This window comes from Amphibalanus amphitrite, unplaced genomic scaffold (assembly GCF_019059575.1).
Source record: "Amphibalanus amphitrite isolate SeventyFive unplaced genomic scaffold, NRLGWU_Aamphi_draft 000028F_arrow, whole genome shotgun sequence".
Taxonomy (NCBI): domain Eukaryota; kingdom Metazoa; phylum Arthropoda; class Thecostraca; order Balanomorpha; family Balanidae; genus Amphibalanus; species Amphibalanus amphitrite.
In genome coordinates this window covers 926,289-943,932 of record NW_024881524.1, presented here as the reverse complement: position 1 = coordinate 943,932, position 17,644 = coordinate 926,289, and the positions used below count along the sequence as shown (strand labels likewise).

At 52.0% G+C, this 17,644-nt stretch overlaps 2 protein-coding genes across 4 annotated transcripts in view; both read right to left on the bottom strand.

Annotated features, from left to right (window-relative positions):
• Positions 1-6,917, bottom strand: part of LOC122365578 (recombining binding protein suppressor of hairless-like) — a 49,331-nt gene extending 42,414 nt beyond the window's left edge. The window contains exons 1-2 of one of the 3 annotated variants that reach the window (XM_043336912.1): positions 6,871-6,917; positions 3,577-3,611 (exon numbers count right to left, since the gene is read on the bottom strand). The gene's annotated coding sequence lies outside the window, so the exon portion shown is untranslated. Of the gene's footprint in view, positions 1-3,576; positions 3,612-6,683; positions 6,822-6,870 lie in introns of those variants that run through there. The other 2 variants (XM_043336929.1, XM_043336920.1) reach the window with 2 other exon arrangements.
• A 1,083-nt stretch (positions 6,918-8,000) lies between these two features.
• Positions 8,001-17,644, bottom strand: part of LOC122365571 (acetyl-CoA carboxylase-like) — a 42,684-nt gene continuing 33,040 nt past the window's right edge. The window contains exons 33-45 of the mRNA XM_043336903.1: positions 17,302-17,445; positions 16,871-16,996; positions 16,599-16,719; positions 16,086-16,294; positions 15,467-15,610; positions 15,063-15,183; positions 14,422-14,615; positions 13,060-13,195; positions 12,395-12,572; positions 11,800-12,001; positions 11,006-11,242; positions 10,366-10,512; positions 8,001-9,765 (exon numbers count right to left, since the gene is read on the bottom strand). Of these exons, the coding sequence (XP_043192838.1) occupies positions 9,571-9,765; positions 10,366-10,512; positions 11,006-11,242; positions 11,800-12,001; positions 12,395-12,572; positions 13,060-13,195; positions 14,422-14,615; positions 15,063-15,183; positions 15,467-15,610; positions 16,086-16,294; positions 16,599-16,719; positions 16,871-16,996; positions 17,302-17,445 (2,154 nt within the window). The 3' untranslated portion in view covers positions 8,001-9,570. The remainder of the gene's footprint in view (positions 9,766-10,365; positions 10,513-11,005; positions 11,243-11,799; positions 12,002-12,394; positions 12,573-13,059; positions 13,196-14,421; positions 14,616-15,062; positions 15,184-15,466; positions 15,611-16,085; positions 16,295-16,598; positions 16,720-16,870; positions 16,997-17,301; positions 17,446-17,644) is intronic.

Below are 17,644 nucleotides of genomic sequence, written 5' to 3'. Positions count from 1 at the left end.
CCAATCGCGAGATCTCGGCGAGAGCAATCCGTTGGTCTTTTCCGCTAAGCTCTACGACGCTCCGTTTTCAAACGCCAAGGGGGGGGGGTCGCACCAACCCCCCCCCCCCCTGCATGGGCGAAGGTGGCAGATCGCCGTTTACGGGCGAGGGTTAAGGTCCATCTGCAGCCCAACCACTCTGTGAAACCCAGATGGTAGACGACTCAAGGTAAGCTAGGTTTCAACTATAAAATAAGGGGAAATGTCTGAATCAAACTAGCGCAAAAAAATGAACTCCAGCCATCCTGAATCTGAAAAATTCAAGCAGTGTGACTAAATGAAAAATATCTCTAAAAAATACTGCTGGAATGATCTGGCTCGAATCACTGGAAAATGTGCGACCAAGTGGCGGTCTGTCGATACTGTCAGCTCTCATCACGACTTGTCTAGTCACAGCGTGACAGTCCCGCCCCGGCCGCGTTCAGAAAACCACCGCACCGCACGGCGCACGCATTCAGTTCTGACGAAACCAGCCACCGCCGACCGCAACTCCAATCAGAACAAAGACAGCAGACTGTCGCTACCACGTCGTTTCGTCGTCTGTTTGCACCCGTAATCCGGCCAGAGGCCGGCGGCAACTCTGCAAATCTGTGTCGCCACGAATCTGTCCCCAGCTGGTTTCGGCGCAGGGAGCGTGGGAAAGCCACCGGCTTCCGGTCTCGACGGCCGTGGCGATCTCCAGCCGGCTTTCTTTCGGCGAGCAACAGTGCAGCGCCGCAACAAACTGCTCGCCGGACGGTGAATCAGGTAGAGTGGTGATGAAAAAACGCAGCGTCCAGCCGCTAAAAACGCCGCCGAGCCGCACCGCAGCGCCGTGGCAGTGCGAGTCCAGGCGTTCACAGGACCGGCGCGACATCGGCCGTCCGATCAGCGCGCCGCCGATGGGAACCTATAGTAAAGTAATCTTGGATGGGAACGGCGGCTGCTGAAAGCTGCTGTATCTCAACAGATGCGCCACCGTGCTGCAGCGGACCAGCAGCAGGGCCGATAAGGCACCGGGCGCCGCAGTGGTCCGCCGCTGGGACCAACGGAGCAGACCGGCGACAGGGCAGCGACTGGGGCGATACGCACTATGTACAGTTAGTCCGCCGCTCGGGCCAGCGGTAGTAAATACGTCGCTGATAGTTGACACCACTGCTGGTCGCTGGTCGCACCGTGACCAAGCCTCCCACACACTCGTGGCATGGATGAAAGGTTCTCCTTCATCCATGCTCGTGGTATCGCTGACAGCAGACTGCCCCGCCTCCGCCAGTGGCCGACATTTAGACAGGGCGAGGACGGAGGTCTACTGTGTAATGACAAGGGGCGGGCGATCGCTCTGCGGGGGCGGTACAAACGCACCCATCCCGCACATCCAAACCATCGGTCTACTGCCGCCGTGACGGGTAACGGAGGGGGAGGAAGGGAGGGCAGGGAGCAGGGGAGCACAGCAGCACCTGCCCAGATCGATATCCCCGCGTCCAGTCAGAATGAACGGTGCCGCTAGAGTCGACAACACTACATTCAGCGATGGGAGCAGATACGCTATGTTTACGTGATTCCACAGAGCTGTCGGTAACCCGGTGGTCGTCAGCCCGGCATTGTCGGCACCTAGCCGACGGTGGTTCGCAAGTCACCGCCGAGTCGCGATCGGCTCACGCACGCTCCCCATTGGCACCGTCACCCACCGAACGCGGCGGGGGCGAGACGCAGGGACAGGCCGCCGCGCGGTCCCACCGTCGCCGTGGCCCGGGTCAGGGGTCGGGTCAGCGCGCAGGAAATGAGCCCGCTCTAATAGCCAGTAATTACCAGCGCCGTCGTGGCGGCCGGATTAATCATAAGCTACACCTATTCAGGGAGCGGGTGCGCGCCGCGCCGCGCAGAGGCGCAAGGTCGGCACGGCGGCGGCGGCGGCGAGGTGTTCTCACACGGCCACGTGGGAGCGGCCAGCGCACGGAAGCACGGGAAAACGGCCGACGCCACGGCCACGGCCGGCCGCCGAGAGGGGTGATGACCGGCAGAACGTCGCACCCCACCCAACCTCGGGCGGGCGCCGGCAGTGGGTGCTACCGGCGCGCAGTGCACCGCAGTCCGGCGCAGTGCAACGCACAGGGCCGGTCAGGATCGTGAAGACGCCGTAAGAAATGTTTCTGGGCTAAAGGTTATCCGGATCTGATTGCCGTTGCTGCTGGAAAGTCCAGTAGCTGAGTCACAGTTGATTCAGTCCCCTACCCGAGAATTTCACATTGGAGCACCTTCGTAGGCAGTTAGAATCCCATAACTGTAACGACCTAGTAAGCGTAAAATTCCACACCGATGTTTTCTTTCAATCTAAAATCCTGAAGCATACCTATCTGACATACCTCCCAAATAACAGCGTGAAATGAGACAAGTAAAGCTACCTACCATCCTTCAGTTCACTACACGACAAACTCCCAAACATCAGCGTGAAATGAGAAAAACAACCCAGGGAGATTTCAGCTGTGGTAGGGCTAAACAGAGAGGCCATCCCATTCCACGCCTTCACGTTGTGCAGGTGGTGCGAACCACTTCGTTCAAATTCCCCAAGACATCTTTCATTTAGCCGGCAGAGCGCGTGAAATGTGTTAACCCACCAGTGATGCCAGTCGGCGGCCGACAGATTCTCCGTGGAACCGTCACGGATCGCATCTGATCCATCCTTCCTCAAATATCGTCACGGGACGATTCCGTCACCGCACCGCTACTAAGCCTGGCACTGTAATTAAATTCGAAGAGGGGTCTCCGCTGGCCTGCCGGCTACCAGGGCCAAACGCTTCTCGCTAGGGAAAGATTCATAATCATGCATGCGTCACTAAGAAGCATATGATCTGCAAGGTAGCAATGGAACCGGCCCAGAGACGAACGCCTTTCTAAATCAGTGTAATTGTTCACGGGTACCGTGATTGTACCAGGCTGATGAGTAGCCACTTTGACAAATGACAGGAAGTGCTGGCGAACGGGCGGCACGCACTCCTGAGAACGGCCGGCTACCGTGAGAGCCTCCCGCGAGCCGCTTCAAATACCGTGGCCGCGCCGCCACCCGACCCGCTGCGGGTCCAACTCTGCGGCGAGTCACCTGAGCCTGAGCTTGGAAGCCTGAGTCATAGCGAGCCGTTTCGGCGATACTGTCGGCAGGCGCTCCGGTCTGCGCCGTCGAGTGTCGACCACAGTCCGCACACTAGGCCACGTCTTCATCAGACTTTCATGGCGTCATCGGTCACCGTACAGTGTGACGGCCGGAGCTCTCCGTCATCATTCCGACACAGACAGCGAGATTTCGTGACACAGACACCGCCGGGGACATTTCGGCAGACCGACGGGTGGTGTTCAGTTATTGTTTGGGTACGGCGTGAGTAGCAACGCTCAAAATCGCGTGGACGATAAACGAACGGAGAAACACAGAGACGAGGGGAAATGGCCTCCAACGGAAATCGCACTAGTCAGGCACGAAACACTAAACACTACAGTCGACACAACAAAAGACCACCACCGCCACCACCAGAAACACGCACTGATAAAGACCCGAGTTTGACTTACCTGAAAGCGATCAGCAGTTTATCCGTGCTAGCAATCTGCAACAAACAATATACAGTCAGTAACTCGTTAACAATACATGCTGCATAAAAACATCCTTACTTTAGATGCCACAACTAACAAACTGTGCGTCGTGTCACACCAGAGAAACCCAGGAAAGACAGAAGCATGAATAGTCAGCGGCGGTGGCGGCAGAGCTGATGGCACAAACACTCTGCGATCCGTCATCCCTCTCCGCGGAGCCGTCACCGCCGTCATCACGCCGCCGGGACAGAGGGACGGAGAGTGACGGGACAGAGGGACGGAGAGTGACGAGTGACGCCGCCACAAATACAGCACGTGGTGACTGATGACGGTCGGCGGCGGAGGCACCCGGTGACACAGAGAGAGCGGCGGAAGGACGGGACCCGGGTCCGAGTGGGGACGGGGTTGTAACACAGAAGTCCGCTATTTCTTTTTGGTGAACTAACTTAAGTGGTGTTTGCAATGGATTTGTTATTTTTACAGAAACACTGTTTTTTTTTACACAATGAGAGCAATTAGTCAAAAATCGAAATTGTGGCAGATCAGCACCGGCCTTGCCAACCACACAACATCACTGGCATATGGAGAAAGCTTCGGTTTCAAACAGATTCACATGAAAGTAACAGCATGTTATTACATTAATGTTTGGTTCCACTCTGATCCTTCCCTTCCCCATGATCCACCCTAAAATACGCCAATATCAATCAGTTTCCTGTCGACAACCTCTAACGTCACCCACCCAGCTGAGCCCGGCCACGCGCCTGATGTCAGAGACGGACAGTGGGACGGACGGCCCCCTGGAAACCGCTCGGACTCGGGGCGGTTTCCGCCGCCACTGTTCACCGGGCGGACCGTGAGATCGGGAGCGCCGGTTCAGGGTCAGAGGGACGAGTCGGGTTTGAACGGAGAGCGGCCGTTACTGGGGCTGAGAGGACAGTGGACGCGGACCGCGGCGCCGACACCTGGCGGGGGTGCGAAAAGGCGGACAGGGGGCGCCACCGTCAGCGGCTGGTACGGACGGTACCGGAGGCCGACAGCCGCAGGTACTGGTACACCGGTACAGTCACCAAGCAAGTACCGATGCCCTTCAGCTGCAGGTACCGGTAACATTACCTTTGGGGAATTACCGGTACCTACCTACTCTTAAACTGGCAACGGTATCGACACAGTAACCTTTAGGGATAAGTATTTACCGGCACCATTTGGCTTCAGGTACCAATACATTCAGCGATAGTGTATGACACTACGGTAGATACCTGCTAACGCCAACAGACAACTAGTCAGGCTACAATGGCGAAAAAGTCACAATTGAATGCTGGAAAGAGCATCCTGAATTGAGCTTGGTGGCGAAAAAGTATAATGCTAAAGTGAAGACAGGTACGATTCTTGAAAAGCATATTGAACCATTCAGATTAAATCATCATTAGACTTCCTGTAAGCAGCCAGCTGCATGAGGATGAAGCTTCAGGTTCCAGTCACTATAATCAATAATGCCAGACTAAAGACAATGTGAGCTTAGTGCCAAAGTACATCATAATTCATGAAAAATGTGGTATTTCACATTATTAATCAGCTTTTCAAAGAAAACCTCAAGCCTGAACATTAAATCACTCCAAAACACCCATTACAAAGAAAATGAAGAACAGTGATTTTGTAGGTATGTCTTATGTGATGCTAGCATGCCCATAAGTGCCTAGGTGAGTACCTATCTTTGGGAGAGGCTTAAACAACAACAAACATTAGGCCGTGCGCGACTATGTGCGCACGTTAAACTTTGGACTCCAAATTCCGTCATTGAGCCGGAATTGCCTTGCGCGATCGGAGGGTAGAGGGCAGGGTCACCGCAACAAGCTTCGCTTCGCAGGGGCTCTGTGCTTGTGAATCCTTCCAATCATTAGGCTCGGATTAAATTTATATAAAAAACTGCCATTACAAACATTCTCAGATGTGAAACAAAAGGCAGCCAGATTTGCCTTCTGAAGAAGGTGAAGAGTGTCACCACACCACCAAAGAAGGGTTACCTTGTATTGTAGGCAATGAGGCCTTTGCTTCTTTTGATGACAATTAGCAATCTGTTTAACATCTGGCATGCATGAAAGCACCTATTGCTCGGTAACCAATTTCTATCAACAGGTTTCCGTTATTCAGAATGGACTCCAGCATGAGCCTATACTTGCTGAAGCTTCTTGCACTGCCAATGGTGAAAATTATTAGCTTTAAACCTCATTCACAAACAATTTGAACCCACATGCTCTTGTGAAAACTAGGCTGTCAAGACAGCACCAGCCAAACAGTGCTTGGGACGCAGATTAACATCATAACTATTGCAAAGCTCAGAAGCTTAGAACAGGATATTATATTCTCACAATATGTTTTGATTCATCAGATAATACTCTAATAAGCTTGCTCCTTTATTGAAGCTTTTGATCATGCCAACTACAAAGGTCATTTTACACTCAAATGGTTTGGAAAAAAGTTCTCCAGATTTCCATAACACAAGTATGACACCAAGCTAAAAAATAGCATCAATATGCGGACCGAGGGTGGACACTGCACAGCGTATTGCAAAAGTTTAAGATCGCGTTTTGTGGATCTGAAAATATAAAACAAGGAGAGCCAATGCAAAAAAATATCAATGCAAAAATAATTAGAAAAGAATAAGTAAATCAAACAAAACCATGACATCAACTTAAATCTGACTATTTTAGGCTGTCAAATCACTTAGCGCTTTATGATAAGTACATGTAAAGCCTCAATTCCTTTCAAACACTTTCTGGCTGAAAATTTAATTTTGCTCTCAATTTAGGTACTTTTGTAAATTTTCATTTATCCCCATTGATCATCTCATGCAATCAGCATTTGAGCAATGAAAGTGATCAGCCAGGCTTAACTTATCAGACTATACAAGCACAAATGCATGATTTAATAGGTGCCATTGCCCATTCATATCGTGATGCGCGCAGCGGAATCCATGTTCTAAAATGTTTAGTTGTCCTCCTTGAACTTAGATCCTAAAACATGCGTTTTCCTCTTGAATTTATGAAAAACAAACTAAAAAAATGACTGAAACTCATTTTGATACTGACATTCAGCGCTTGAGACAATGTGGCGCACCTTCCGGCGGCAAAAACACCAACTATGGAAGATCTTTGCGGGCTACTAAACTGTAATAAACTTGCTGAAAGTACCAAATTATAAGTTCCGAACCTTCTACAGCAATTTATGGCAGTCACTAGAATCACCGACCACGAATAATTGGCAGTGCATTCTTACCAGTTCGAAACGCCTCCGGCGCAACTGCCTACACTTCTCTCACGCATCGGAGCATCAACCAATTACGAAATATTTCTCAGAGATGCCATCGAAAATGTCCGATTCTAGGGCTCATCTGGATCCAATGTTATGAATTTGGCACGATGAATAACATTTTTGATATTTGGCCTAGCATTCAGGCATACGTTTGACTAAAAACCGACAAATTCATGCATTTGAGTCGGTTTTCCCACGGTGATGAATATTTTCCCACGCCCTTTTTCAGCTTAAGAAGCAGAATTGAGCATTAAAAAGGCTCAAATTGAAAATCAAAACAAATTTCAAAATGAGATTTCACTTTGTTTTTACGTTACTGCTCATAAGTATGGATTTCGTTTCGACAAAATTTCGTTATTTAGAGATGCTTCCTGAGTTTCAAGGTCACATACTGGGTGGAGCTGAAATATTTGGAACCGCAGTTTTTAAGTTTCCGAGCAAATCAACGACTGAGTAATAATTTGCTAACCGTTTCGCTACACATTGCTTTCGTCTGACAAAAAGTAGCGAAAAAAGAAACGTTCCATCCAAGTTCCATCTGTCCTTGCCAGCCCCAGGACAAACCCATCAATCAGTTTCCAGATTCCTTACTCGCCGACTACCCTTTCCGTGGCTTAGCGGTCATCCCCACCAGACAACCGGTTGCGAGGACACTGGACAAGGTCTCGTTCGGACTCAAGGCCTCTCCGGGGTGACCGTTTGAGCGGCAGGACGAAATGTCTACTCAGAGCACTTTCGCTACGCGGCGACGGTCTTCGTGGCTGCGGCGTACGGGCAGAGGCGTCCGCAAAGTCCAATGTCTACGCCCTATCTCATCACCCTGTGGCTCTGCAATGGCTTTTTTAGGTCGAAAGAGTTTGAAGATATGGCACTTACAAACGTCTCTGCCAAACCTAACCCTCTACTCGAGGCTAATGTGTAAACCACAGCCGCTCTGTCAACTATTGCTGCTAAGTGCTACCTGCCGCTGCCAGTGCTCGAGACGATTGTTGGCTGTCTTATGAGCTGCCCGACGGCTCTGCTTTTATGCATACAAAAAGACGTGCGACTGTTACGATTTGCGTCATACATACTCGTATTTGACAAAATCGCTATACCATACATGAACATTTATTGGCCTATGGTCGCATTGCCACCCTTGCATATTTCACACAACATGAACGATCGCCGACGATTCGCCGTTTCAAAATATATCTCCTTGCTGTGAGCGCGCCCGGTCGGCACGGGTGGCTCTCCCGGCCCTACCGCTGCAGTATCGAGCTCAGGGTACAGTGACCGACGGGACCGCCTGTTACCTGGCCGGGCCACGTACCCGACAAACGAACACACGGCCGACAATCACAGTCCGGACCCGGCAGAGTCAGAGTTACCGCGAGCACAGTCAGCCAATCGGAGCTACCATGAGCACACTGTCAGCCAATCAGCTACCGCGAGCACATTGCAGGCCAATCAGAATTACCACGAGCACATTGCACGATAATCAAAGCCGAGGAGAACATTCAATTGGCGAGTCACAGTCACCGAAAACGCTGGAGAACAACGGGAATCAAATACGGCGTTTGAGGTTGGTTACCGACTAAGAAAACACATCGCAATTTGTCGATAAAAATAAACAAGCGGCTGACAATACATGAAACGAGTTTATCTGTATAGCATATGTATATCGGCGTTTGAACGGCGTGAGCAGAGACTGCAGGTGGCCGAGCACTAAGGACACCAGTCGTACCAGTCGTCTGCCGAGTGCTGAGCTCATGACGGGATCGGTCCCGGCCGCCCTCATCTGCCCCACTGATTTTCGCCGCCAATAATTCCACAGTTAACACCGCCCACCTAAATCAATCGCAAGCAGTTCGAGTTAGCAGAGAATCATCAGTACGGGACACTCCAATACACTTGAACTTAGCTTCTTACAACACAACTAAATAGGTTCGATTCACTGATCCCGGAACGATCGTACTACCACAATTTAAATAATCGGCAACGGCGCGGTAAGTTAATCTCCCTCTCTAAAGCTTAATCAGCAGTTTTCCTAGGCCCACTGGAACTCTACATATATATTTCCCTAGAAATCCTGCTACTTTGGTGTCGTACCTTCCGCAACCCTAATGTGCCTCCGCTGATCGGCAGGTTACCGGCAGCTCTGAGGTAGGCCGCTTACACCACAAAAGCCAGAGTCTGAGCAAGATAAATACACATCTGATCCTCCCTATTCTGGGCGAATTCTGGGCCGATCCGTCTTCCGGGCGGCTCGGAGAATCGGAACACCAATCATTGACCGATCCCAGGCGAGTCTGGTCGGCGACACAGAGTAAAACAGAGTTCCCATTGCTCGACATAGCAGCACAGACACACGCACTGCGCTAAGGCCGCCCCACTGAGACCCACGGTTTGCACTGACATGCCAGCCAGGTACGGAACCACCGGCGGCTGACGGCGCGGCGCGGCGAGACCCTAAAACTAGCCACCCACGTAATCATCTCTCCAGCTAAGACACAGATGATCCCGTAGTCGAGACATGGCGCGAGAGTCTGGCTCAACCCCACCCGACCCTACGAACACACCGGACCCTGCCTTGAGCGGCGCCCACGGAGAGCGACACCCCCGCCATCTACTGACGGCGGATCACACTGTAACTCGGCCGGCGGCCGCGGCACGGCGCTGGTGTCACTCGGAGCTGGTTCCCGTGTCCGTCTCGGGTACGTCGCTGCCGGTGGCGCCGGCCGGCAGACCGGCGGAGGTCGGAGCGGCGGGCGCCGTGTTCTCCAGCGTGCTGAGCGCCTTGATGACCTCGGCGCGCTGCGGCTTGCTCAGGTGCTGGATCAGGTACAGCACCGTCTCCGACGAGATCTCCGGGTGCGCCTGCCGAAAGACGGTCAGTGAGGTCAGGTCGTGTCAAGACTTTCAGCTCCTGACCTCGTAACATGTTTTTAACGCACACCATGCTCTTGAAACCTTTTTGTTACATTGGAATCATGCTTCAGCGTTACCTCAAAAATGACAATGAAGACAATTTTTCCCTTACAAACCGGGTCGGAGTCGTTTTATTTTATTTCATTGGTTATTTTGCAAGCATTGACCTAAAAATATCTGGCTTATGACAGCTGAGCCGTATTCGAATAGAGATGGCATTGGACTGCCAAACTGCGAATCTCATTTTCTCATCCAGTCAAATCACATCCCAGCAGTCTTCCCTCATCTGCCTACATCCCCCCATTATCCCACAAGTCTCCATTGCCTCACATTGTTTATGCATGTTTCAATATCTCACCTGGACTGTATGTCTGACGCGCGCCATAGCCGCCTCTCGCTCTATGTCTCACATGGTCTCTGCATGCCTCTGGATGCCTCACAATGTCTCACCTGAACTGTATGTCTCACGCGTGCCATGGCCGCCTCCCGCTCCAGACACTGGGTGTCTCACATTTCCTCACATTGTCTCACAATGTATCAATGTCTCACCTGTACTGTATGTCTCACGCGCGCCATGGCCGCCTCCCGCTCCAGACACTGGATGTTCTCGAGCAGCATCGAGTGTGAGACGTTGTTGGTGTCCAGCTGTTCTGAGAGCCACTCAGACACCAGCTGGTCGTCATCCCACTGGTAACTCTGTAAACGGTAACGGTACCGGTAATGGTAACGGAGAGCCACTCAGACACCAGCTGATCGTCATCCCACTGGTAACTCTATAAACGGTAACGGCAATGGTAACGATAACGCTAACGGGGAGCCACTCGGACACCAGCTGGTCGTCATCCCACTGGTAACTCTGTAACGGTAACGGTAACACTGGTAAAGGGGAGCCACCTCGGACACCAACTGGTCGTCATCCCACTGGTAACTCTGTAAACGGTAACGGTAACGTTACTGGTAACTACATGTACCATGTATTACATGTGATGTATGTAATGGTAATGGTATCGGTAATTTAATGTCAGCAAGATGGCGGATAACAGTCGACACTTGACGCTGAACCTCACTGATCGCAAAAAAAAACTACCAACCGAATTAGCTGCACGCTAAAATACGCCATATAGTGTCCTACGAACATAAATTTACAGCACAGTAGCAAAAGAAGTTCCCTTTGGGCCCGTCAGCGTACCTGCATGGTTCCCTTGTCCTCGACGAACCAGCGCTGCAGTTTGCTGAGCACGTGCTGGTGTCTCGAGGTGGGCTGGAAGCGCTCCACCAGTCGGCACGCCTGCAGACTGAGCAGCCGGCGCTGGAGCCGCCAGTAGAGTCGGCGGCGTGACTCGCCCCAAGGAACCATCTCCTGGATGACGCCCTTCTCCATCATACGCACCGGTGTGTCGTGCAGGTCGGCAAACTGAACGGCCACCTGAGCAGACAGGGAGAGGGGGAGAGGGGAGGTCAGATAAGGGGAGAATCAGGTCACAACGACACATAGCTGGGAGACGAAAGAGGGTAGTCAGGCATGATTGGGAAGTGGAGAGGCTAGCTAAGCTGGAAACTGGACAGCACGGCAGACAACACATAATTCCAGGGTGGGGGATCAGACCTTGCAAGGGGAAGGACTATCGTTCCTGAATAGGGGTTAAGTCACAAGGGAGAGGAGAGTGTCAAACTTAGAAAATGATTAGGTCATGCATCCGACGAGGGCCCGGAGGGAGGTAAGACCATGGGATAGACAACCTGGCACACGAGCACGCCCCCTCACCGGGCCGGATTCGTTGGCCAAGTCGCGCAAGCCCTGCAACAAATCAACTATGAAACAATACCACCCGGGTCCACCCACGCATCACGATTGGGACACGCCACTCATCCACCATCCATACCACAGTAGGTAAGGACCAGCACACCTCACTCTCAAGGGTTTCTCTCGCGCCTGATAGCGGCAGGGTGAACCAGAGCTGAGCAGGCTTCACCGTCACGCACCTGATGATAGACGGGCAGCAGGTGCTGCTCCCGGGCCGACAGCCGGCGTTCCAGCTCCGCCCGCCGCTCGCCGGCTGTCTCCGGCTGGTTCAGCTCGTTCAGCAGCGTGCGCAGCTCACTGTCCAGCCGGCGCATCGACTTGATGAGGTCCTTGGTCTTGAACTTGATCTCGACTGTGCCCTCCGGCTCCAACACGCCACCTCTGTGGAGCGGACGGGAGAAGGTGAGGGAGTTAGAGACAGTAGACGAGACGACCCTGGGCTGGAGTCGAACTGACGGGCGTAGAGAAAGGTATGGCTACTGAATGTAACACGAATAAATTACTAGCAAACTCGAGCGCATCAGGCTGTCAACCGTCTCGGTGTCGGCAACACCGAGATGCTGCGCGGAAAAGGTGCGGGTAAAAAGTAACTCATCAGGGTCCTACAAAATAAAATGCAGCAGCCACTGCAGGTAGCCCACTAACATCATTACAAAGCCTTCTTTCGGTAGGTACCACACTATCTGGCCGCTTCACACAACAGGCCTTCTCTCCCCTGTCCCTCTCATGACCTGCTGTCGGGGTCGGTCCCTCCCTCCAGTCTATCCCTCTGACCTGCTGTCGGGGTCGGCGAACATCTCCATGTATCTGTCGTTGATGGCGGCGTCGATCACCACCCAGGCGCCGCCGCGCAGCTCGCCGTACGGAGGAATGTACACGATGATGGGCTGACGGTAGGCGCGCAGACCGTCCACGATCATGGCGCCGAACTTCACCACCTGGTCGTACATGTCTGAACGAGGAGAGAACGGAGGAAAGTTAGAGGGACCAAACAGAGTCAGAATACCGAACTTCCCCATATCCTGGTCGTATATGTCTGACAGAGAGAGCAGAGGGGAGTTAGAGGAGCCAGACAGAGCTGGGGGGGGGGGGGCTGAACTTCGGATGGTCGTGCATGACTGGCCGGAGAAGGAGCACAGGGGAATTAGCTAGGCGTCGGGTTAAAAAGAGGAAAACAGAGAGCATCGGGTCAAGCAGAGCGGGGTCGTATAAGTCGCTTCGGCAGTCCAACGATAATTGGATAGCCGAGGATAATATAATTGAGAAGGGATGATCTGCATTCCCAAGTACCTTATAAGTTATGAGAGACCAAATCGTAAATAATAAGAGACATCCACTCATGAGGCATTAAGTATGTCATCCGCTCGTATGTCATCCGCTCGCCCTACTCCGACTTATATCTCTCTCCCTCCTCAGGCCCTCTCTCCGTTCTGCCTCACCCTTCATGCCGCCGGAGAAGCCGCGCCAGTTGGCGAAGATGATGAGCGGCAGCTCCTCCCTGTTGAAGAGTTCGATACCCTGCGCCGTCTTGTAGGCAGAGTCGGGGAACCACACCTGGCCAGCCTGCGAGATTTTCTGTACAGACAGACGCGCGGGGAGGGATGTCAGCTGGGAAGTGAAAAGGGGCGCCAGGAAAGAGCATCAACTGCAAATTATAATAATCACGAAACCTGCATCTGACGTGGGAAAATCATCAGTACCACCATTCCTCGTCAGCGCAATGACATTGACAAATTGGTCTTCCCACGACTTTTTTATATTCGATTGTAAATATGCATACACACCGTTCGTTATGCATGTTAACCCTATTAGTGGCAGGCTCCTGGTATACCCCTATTAGTGGCAGGGGGGGCTGTTTACGACCCCCCCTTGATATCTCGAGATCTAACGGGCCGATTTTCAAAATTCAAACGGCATTCGATTTCGCTCAACGTGATCTACATTTCTAAAAAATAAAAATTAAAAAATGTCAACAGGGGGGTAGAGGGGGGTAAAAACGGGCAAATTGCAGATACATTTTAGACTGTTTATCACGGCCAGGTTTCTGAACCAATCTTAACGCAACTTTTGCCGATCGATAGAGAATGAACCAGGAATTCACATGGATCCTAAAAATATGCATTTTCAAAAATCATAGGCGGATACAGATCATTGAGATTGGGGGTACACAAAAAGTATAGTAAATAAGGTTTTTGTTGGTGCTGTTTCTAAAAAGGGTGGTAATGGTCTTGTTATGTTACAATTTTCTTGTGAGAGAACGACTACAATTGTATTGGTCATGCATAGGCGGTGTCAGGGCACCTATGTTGGGAGGTAAAACATAACCCCCCTTTTTGGACGCCTGGATCCGCCTATTATAGCAAAAACGTGTCAAAAGAGGATGCACAATAACTGTATATGTTATCACATGATACCTTTCATTCACTGTTCGTAAAACTGGTGCAGCATCGTGATCTTCGCCCAAATGACTCGCTTCACGAATAGGACCCCCAATTCCCAGTGCTCTGGAGCCGCCCCTGGTAAAGTTATGAACTTGAAATTTTCAGGGAATAAGCCCAATTTAGTTTTAGGAAAATTCAGAAAATTTCAGCATCGTAGCTTCAGCGGTTTCCGAGATATTCCCGAAAAACCTGAGGGGTGGATAAAAACAACCCCCCCCCCCCCCCCCCCCTGCCACTAATAGGGTTAATCTAAAATGCTTGCATTTTATTGAGAACAATCTACCAGAAGAACGAAGATATCTCAGCCTACCATAAAAGCCTGTTTTGTTCATCACCCCGGCTTCATCTAGCGATCCGTACCTTGGCCTCGGAGTCGAGGTTGGCCGGGTCGGCCGGCAGCGTCACCTCCACGGTCCGTGTCTCCACGGCGATAACGCCGAGCGGCAGGCCGCCGAGCCGACCTCTGCCACAGACCACCGTCTCCGCCCATCCGCCCATCACCTCGGAGAACGAGCCGGCGTCCAGGAAACCCGACTCCCACTCGGCCGGGTTCGCTGCCGGGCGGAGAAAAGATGGGAGAGCGTGAAGACGGGGACAACTAAATACTAATCAACTGAGGAAAATATAAGCTTCAAGGGCATTGATAGTGTCCGCGGAGCGCAAACTGAGGCTGAAGATTGAGGTGGACGATACAGGTGCCTGTTAACTTGTGGTTAATGGGACTTAGAAGACTGCAATAAGGATGGTTTCATTCAGTTTTGTCACAAAGTTATAATCATTAATCAAAGTGTACCTTCTGACCGGCATAGACCGGGGGTCCCTACGACTGATTACATTCGTCTGCTTCGCTGGTGTTCTGAGTACGTCCTTCCCGACACCACAGCATTTGAATCCCTGACTGACCTCGGCTGGAACACACTACCACCACATGCCCGTTCTAATCCCTGACTGACCTGGATTGGAGGGTGCCCCTCCCACACCCGCTAGACTCCCCGACTGACCTGGGTTGGACCGTCCGGTGAGCAGGTAGCGTGGGTCGTAGGGCGCCTTGGTCGGCTGGAACGTCACTGGTCGGTCGATCGGGTCGGGACTCGGCAGAACAGGCAGCGGCGCGCCCTTGTGCTGCAGGAGCATACACACAGGGGATGTCAGTAGAGGCATGTGCCACGACGGGTAATGGTAGATGGATCTCACGTCTGCTCACAAGTCTTGCTGGTGTGTTTACGTTATAAATGATAAAACAATAAACAATAGTCGCGAGCGCAATACCTAAATTACCGTCACATTTTGATTCACATAACACATTCACATTTTTCAACACACTGATTCATCGTCTGCTACAATTTTCCCGACAATCACAACTTCTCCTAACCCGACATCCTGTCCTGCCTCGTCACATCCTTACCTTGGGCACGTAGGAGAGCCATTTGAGCAGGGTGCAGATGCCGTCAAAGTCCTGGCCACAGACGTCGTGCGAGACGCCGTTCTTGTACATGATCTGAACGCCGCCCAGCTGGTTGTTGGAGGCGTATACCTCGCTGCCCAGCAACTGTGGGACGGGGACGGGAAAACCAGGGGACCGGTCAGCGGCGGGGAGCTGCTGCGAGGAAAATACAATCCACAACTGAGACGGATTTAAGTCACAACATATGTGTGGCATATTTTCACATAAAATGCGTATTTCCAATCTCCAAGAACTAAACCGGACGATAAGCGCATGTAATGAAACAAGGCCTTAAAGGCCGGTCCTTTTTTATTGGCCTTATTTTTCGTCAGCCTCGCGAGGAGGAGGCTACCTGGCTCGTAAAGCGAGACCGGTGGCCACTTTTTAAGGCAGAATAGGGAAACCCACGCAAATGTATTTTTTTCAAATAAGTTTATTGGACCAGCCATTCAATCCTCCGTTCTACCCCAAACCAGCTGTAATGAGTGTAAAACACTCTTCCTTCCCACTTCCCATGCTTCCCCTACACACATTCCGCTTCCATCGATTTCCCCAAACACACACCGTGTGACAAACTTACCTTGTTGAGCGCGCCGAATCCGGTGAGGATGATGTGGCTGGTGTCCACCTGTACCACGCGCTGGCCCAGACGCACCAGATAGGCGCCGATGCCGATGGCGCGGCATGTAACCATCGACATGGTGACCACCTCGTGGTACGCCTGGGACGTCTCGCCGGCGATCATGGCCGCGTACTGCAGGTTCTCCACACCCAGACCGTCCACCTCGCCTGGAGAGAGGGAGAGGGATGGAGGGTAATAAACAGGCCGTCCCTCTCGCCTGCAGAAACCAAAAATCGTATAATGGATCGACTTAAACAAACGGACTCGCTTGACGAGTAGAAGAGACAGAGGAGTACCAGAATATTTTCTACCTAGCCAACTGGTTAGATTAGAGCAGTATGAAAACGGTCGTATTAGAATGTGAAGGAGGCAGCACTAAATAATGCGCCGCGTGAATATCACGTCGCTCCATGGGTATTGGGTACCACGTCAATGAACTGAAAACGCGTGTCCATCGAACTAAGGCCGTACCGATGATGTGGCTGATCTTGTAGCGGGACTCCCCGTCGTCCTCGACAAGGTCGGCGTGCACAGAGTTGGAGGCCGACACCTTCTGGAAGTCGTCCGGCGTCAGGTAGATGTAGCGGAAACCCTGATGGAGAGAAAGAGCGACGACGTCAGGCAGAGTAGTTACCCACGGAGGAAACGGGGGGGGGGAGAGGTCGACGCTAGAAGCGTGACAGGAGCGTAAAGGATCAGCACTCGTAATGTTTTGAAACAAGCAGCTCGACGGTCGCCCTGACCTTTTCCGGGTCGTTGGGGTCCTCCCAGGCGACCCTGAAGAGGTTTTTGATCTCCTCGGCCATGCCGATCCGGGCTCCGCTGTTGGCCGACAGGTACAGACGGGGAATGCGCTGCTGACGCGATAGCTAGAACGGGAAAATGGACAGAAACGTCAGCTACAGAATAGCGATCCTCATTAACACAACTTACTTCACACGCATATTTTGATACGCATTCAAAAATATTTGGCGTGCGTCCGAGCACAAATGAAACGGCATGATGACAATGATTCATCAGGTCACAACCTCAATGACGACTGCATTAAACCAAATAGACTGCAAGCAACAGCTCACGGATGTAACAGCGAAACCTAGCCACAGCCGCAACAGCCCTAGCCTGTTACAAAACCAAACACAAACAGAGGACAACCAGCTGGTCTGTCCAATCCTACCTGCGAGGCCTTCAGGAAGAGTACGTCCTCCTCTGGGCCGAAGCTGCCGATTGCGTGCGTCAGGTCGTTGGCGATGACGACCACCTCGCGGCCGCTCGGGTACTCGGGCGTCAGCAGCGTCATCTTCCAGGCCACCATACCGATCTGACGTGGGAGAGCGGGAAAGTGAGGCTATGGGGCGTAGAGGACGTGACACAAGTGCAAGACCTGAGAAGCTTAGTCAGTAGCTGTTATGTCTGACAGAACCAAAAGGGTGCTGAAACAACAATCCACAGAAGAGTTCAAGTCGCAGCCATTTTCTGTTACATCCTCTCACTTCGATGAATGTTGAAATCATTCGCAC